Source organism: Olea europaea, chromosome 10 (assembly GCF_002742605.1).
Source record: "Olea europaea var. sylvestris chromosome 10, O_europaea_v1, whole genome shotgun sequence".
Taxonomy (NCBI): domain Eukaryota; kingdom Viridiplantae; phylum Streptophyta; class Magnoliopsida; order Lamiales; family Oleaceae; genus Olea; species Olea europaea.
The window spans coordinates 8,639,697-8,643,983 of record NC_036246.1 but is presented as its reverse complement, the minus strand read 5'-3'; the positions used below and the strand labels follow the sequence as shown (position 1 = coordinate 8,643,983).

Below are 4,287 nucleotides of genomic sequence, written 5' to 3'. Positions count from 1 at the left end.
TGGGATTGTCGTATTTAATCAACAATCAATTATCGACTATGACTAGTCATATGTAAAAGTGTGCCACGGTTTTTGGTGTAATAGCATTTGTTTAGAGTTTAGACAAAAACAATTAAGATTGTAGAGAATTTTCAGTAGGGCGGTCGCATCACTATCAAGGTGCGCCACACCTTGGTATTGGGCAGGCGCACCACGTTGGAGAGAATTTTCTCGATATTGGACAGGCACACCATCCACGTGGTGCACCCGCCCCACTGAAAATCCGCCAAAGTGACTCCTTGACATTGGTGCGCCCACTCCACTGAAGATTCAACTTTAAGATTGGCATCACATTTTCCACTTTAATTTAAAGGGTTGTCATGTTCATACCATTTTTTATTTTATTTTTTATAAATGGATCACATTTTAATTATATTAAATATAATCGACCTTTATATATATATATATATATGAATCGGAAAATCCTATTCTTAATCATAGCTTTCATTCAAAAATATTGTTAACGTGCTTTATAATGAGGGTCAAATATTTAATCGCATTTTTACAGTATTATTTGTTTTGCTTATTCAAAAATATAATGAACAAATGAATTTTTTTTACTCTATGAGCCATCGTTAAAGACTTGAGTATCCTTTTTTAGGAGGTGTTTGATAGACATTTTTATATAAAAATATATTTTAGACTAATAACTTAATGGGAAGTGTGTGGTTGAAAAATAAGGAAATTTTTTTGATTTACATGTAATATTATTTTAATAAAGAATGTATAGTTGAAAAAAAAAAAGAAAAAAATACATTTTAAAAAAAATGTGTACCAAATAGGGGCTTAATCTCATTCGATATATACTAAGGAATTTTTTTTAGTACATAAGTTATTGAGTTTACTCGAAAAAATCTGTAGTACTTGAGAGAATTGTTATGTAATTCTAACAATTTTTCAAGAAGTAAAAAGTGTGTGATCATTTAAACTACGAAATTCCAAGCCACTATTTGATGTAGGGATGCAAACTCTCATAAAACAAATATTAACAATACTGTTCCCAGGAAGGACTTCGAAAATATGAAATATACGGGAAAGGAAAGGAAAAGGTTAAGCAGGAAACATTACAATCACTCTCAAACTACAAATATATGACCTATTAATGTGACACATCTAAACCACAACGCAACAAGGAAAGGTCGTTTCATTCTTGTCAATTATAGATTAACAAGAGCATGAGCCCATGAGTTGAAACATAAACATATATCTGAATCAAATTATACAATCTTTCTGCAACCCAACTTCAAAATTTCTTGACCAAATTTGCTTGAAACATTACATGAAAAGCCAATTTAAGAGGTAAAAAGGTGAAGTTTCCCTGAAGGCAGATTAGAAGCACTTCCTGTGGACAATAGATGGACCAGACTCATCATATTCACCCTTTGAAATCCACATCTGTATCATCACAAAGAAAGCATGTCAATTATGACTCATATTATTTCTAGAGTGAGTTTACTACAATTGATTTAACTAAATTGACAGTCAGAAAACAATATTTTACCTGTTGGAAAGTGCTGAGAGATGCGAGAATTGATCCTCCAATCCAGACACTGTATTTTCTCTCTGGTGGGGCAACGACCTTGATCTTCATGCTGCTGGGAGCCAAGGCAGTGATTTCTTTGCTCATACGGTCAGCAATACCAGGAAACATAGTTGAACCACCGCTGAGTACAATGTTACCATAGAGATCCTTTCTGATATCAACATCACACTTCATTATTGAGTTGTAGGTAGTCTCATGGATTCCAGCCGATTCCATACCAATCAAAGAAGGTTGGAAGAGGACTTCTGGGCAACGGAATCTCTCGGCCCCAATAGTAATAACCTGTCCATCAGGCAATTCATAGTTCTTCTCGACAGATGAGCTGCTCTTGGCAGTCTCAAGATCCTGCTCATAGTCAAGAGCGACATAAGCAAGCTTCTCCTTCACGTCACGGACAATTTCCCTTTCGGCTGAGGTGGTAAACATGTAACCTCTTTCAGTGAGGATCTTCATGAGATAGTCTGTAAGATCCCGACCAGCAAGGTCCAGACGAAGGATGGCATGGGGAAGAGCATACCCCTCATAAATGGGCACAGTGTGGCTTACACCATCACCCGAATCCAGCACAATACCTGTCCAACAATACAAATTGATAGGCATCATATAAAACTATATAAACATATTTGAGGAACAAAAATTCAGATTGAAAGAATTGATAAAAGTATATAAACATATTTGAGGAACAAAATTCAGATTGTAAGAATTGATACACACCAGTTGTACGGCCACTAGCATAGAGAGAGAGAACAGCCTGAATAGCAACATACATTGCAGGAACATTGAAGGTCTCAAACATGATTTGGGTCATCTTCTCTCTGTTGGCCTTGGGGTTGAGTGGTGCCTCGGTGAGAAGCACAGGGTGCTCCTCAGGAGCAACACGCAGCTCGTTGTAGAAAGTGTGATGCCAAATTTTTTCCATGTCATCCCAGTTGCTAACTATACCGTGCTCAATGGGATATTTCAAGGTCAAGATACCTCTCTTAGATTGAGCTTCATCACCCACATAAGCATCTTTCTGTCCCATCCCGACCATCACACCAGTGTGCCGGGGCCTACCCACAATACTAGGAAAAACAGCTCTGGGAGCATCATCACCAGCAAATCCTGCCTGTATATAAAAAAGTACAACTTTATTTAATCAATAATAATATAGAGAGAAAAAGGCTTAGGGAGAATTTGACTTCAACTAACCTTCACCATTCCGGTTCCATTGTCGCAGACGAGTGGCTGAATATCCTCTGCATCGGCCATTTTCTATCAACTGAAAAAACCAACATCACATCAGTACATAGTCGGACCTTAATTAAAGAAGAATCATATAAATCCGTAGATAATCTAATAAGAAACAAATAACATATTGCCATACAGCACTTATTCAGCTTCATTGGAAAGAAGTTCCAAATTCCCAAGAAATATATAACAATAGCTTGAGAAATGTGATTGAATTGCATACTATCCTCACAAAGCTGCAGTCGATTGTTGCAAGGTCGTGGCACAAACATGCATACATGATGCAACAGACACGTCTGAGCAATGTCATTGTATTTTAATAAATAATTACCGAAGCATGCCATGTTATAAATGTTCATTTCAAATTTGAAACCTTTGACACTTTAAATCGGTCACAATTCCCTAGGAACAACATTTCAATCTTTCCTTAAACTGTAAACGACAAAACAGGATTGACAGCCGCAAACTTCATGGGGAAACAGTATTAATTTAGGTTTTATTCGGCTGTGATTATGAAAATTTCATAATTTACGGTTGTAATAAAGAAATAATGGTAAAAAAAAAAATTTATTTTTTGATATGAAAAATTGCTACTAAACGGCGGGAGGGGCTTAAGATGCTGTCCTTAAAAAAAATCAAGCATTTATAAATTCCACAAAGAATCGGCGCAATCAACACGTGCTCGTATAACGGATTAATTGTCACCGCTGTGACCTTACACCTTAGATATGCAAAAACACATACAGACAATCTATATTCAAACAAAATAGATAGGTGATAACGAGAAATAGCAGATCTGTAAAAACGCAGCATAGATCGAGCAAATTACTATGGAATTGTGATTAACAAATCGAACTACATCAGGAGTTAACAAATCTAAACCTTCAATAAATCTATAGCACAAAAAACGTTAAAAAGTGGATCTATAACGCTGCGAATTTCCGATCTCACTCTAGTATAAATCAAAATAACAAGAAACTCTTTCTAAAGAAAAAAAAATTAATAAAAATAAACACAGAAGATCTATTAATTAATTACGACCACAAAAATAATTTACCTTGAGCAGGAGAGAACTTATCAAATTCAAAATTTCGCGACTCTCACCCTCTACCTACTTTCTATGAGAGGCCGCCCCGTTTGAAACGTTAAAGGTGGAAATGGAGAAATCAAATGACGCATTAATGAGAGATTTGTCTATTTATAGACACTCTTGAGTGATGAGGTTGGAATTTTCTTATTTATTTTTATTTTTATTTTTAAGTGAACAGAAATTACCGGTGCTCGATTTTGAATTTAAAAATAGGGCGTGGCCTGTGTGTGATTATTGCAGTCGTCCCATTCGAACGAGGCCAGAAAGAAATCTAGCTGTTATCCCATCGTGAAATGACATTTATGACCTTTCTTCTAATTTATTACTTTAGCCTTTGTTTGAGGAGTTAATTGTTCCAGTGGTCATTGAACTTCGATTCATGTCT

At 35.8% G+C, this 4,287-nt stretch overlaps 1 protein-coding gene across 1 annotated transcript; it reads right to left on the bottom strand.

The window, feature by feature from the left end:
- Positions 1–988: 988 nt before the first annotated feature.
- LOC111401141 (actin-7-like) lies at positions 989–4,013 on the bottom strand. The gene is made up of 5 exons (XM_023028739.1): positions 3,870–4,013; positions 2,774–2,843; positions 2,297–2,690; positions 1,541–2,154; positions 989–1,434 (listed from the first exon to the last, which is right to left on the bottom strand). Exons 2-5 carry the CDS (start codon positions 2,831–2,833, stop codon positions 1,369–1,371), a joined length of 1,134 nt encoding a protein of 377 aa, XP_022884507.1. The 5' UTR covers positions 2,834–2,843; positions 3,870–4,013; the 3' UTR covers positions 989–1,368.
- Positions 4,014–4,287: the final 274 nt, after the last annotated feature.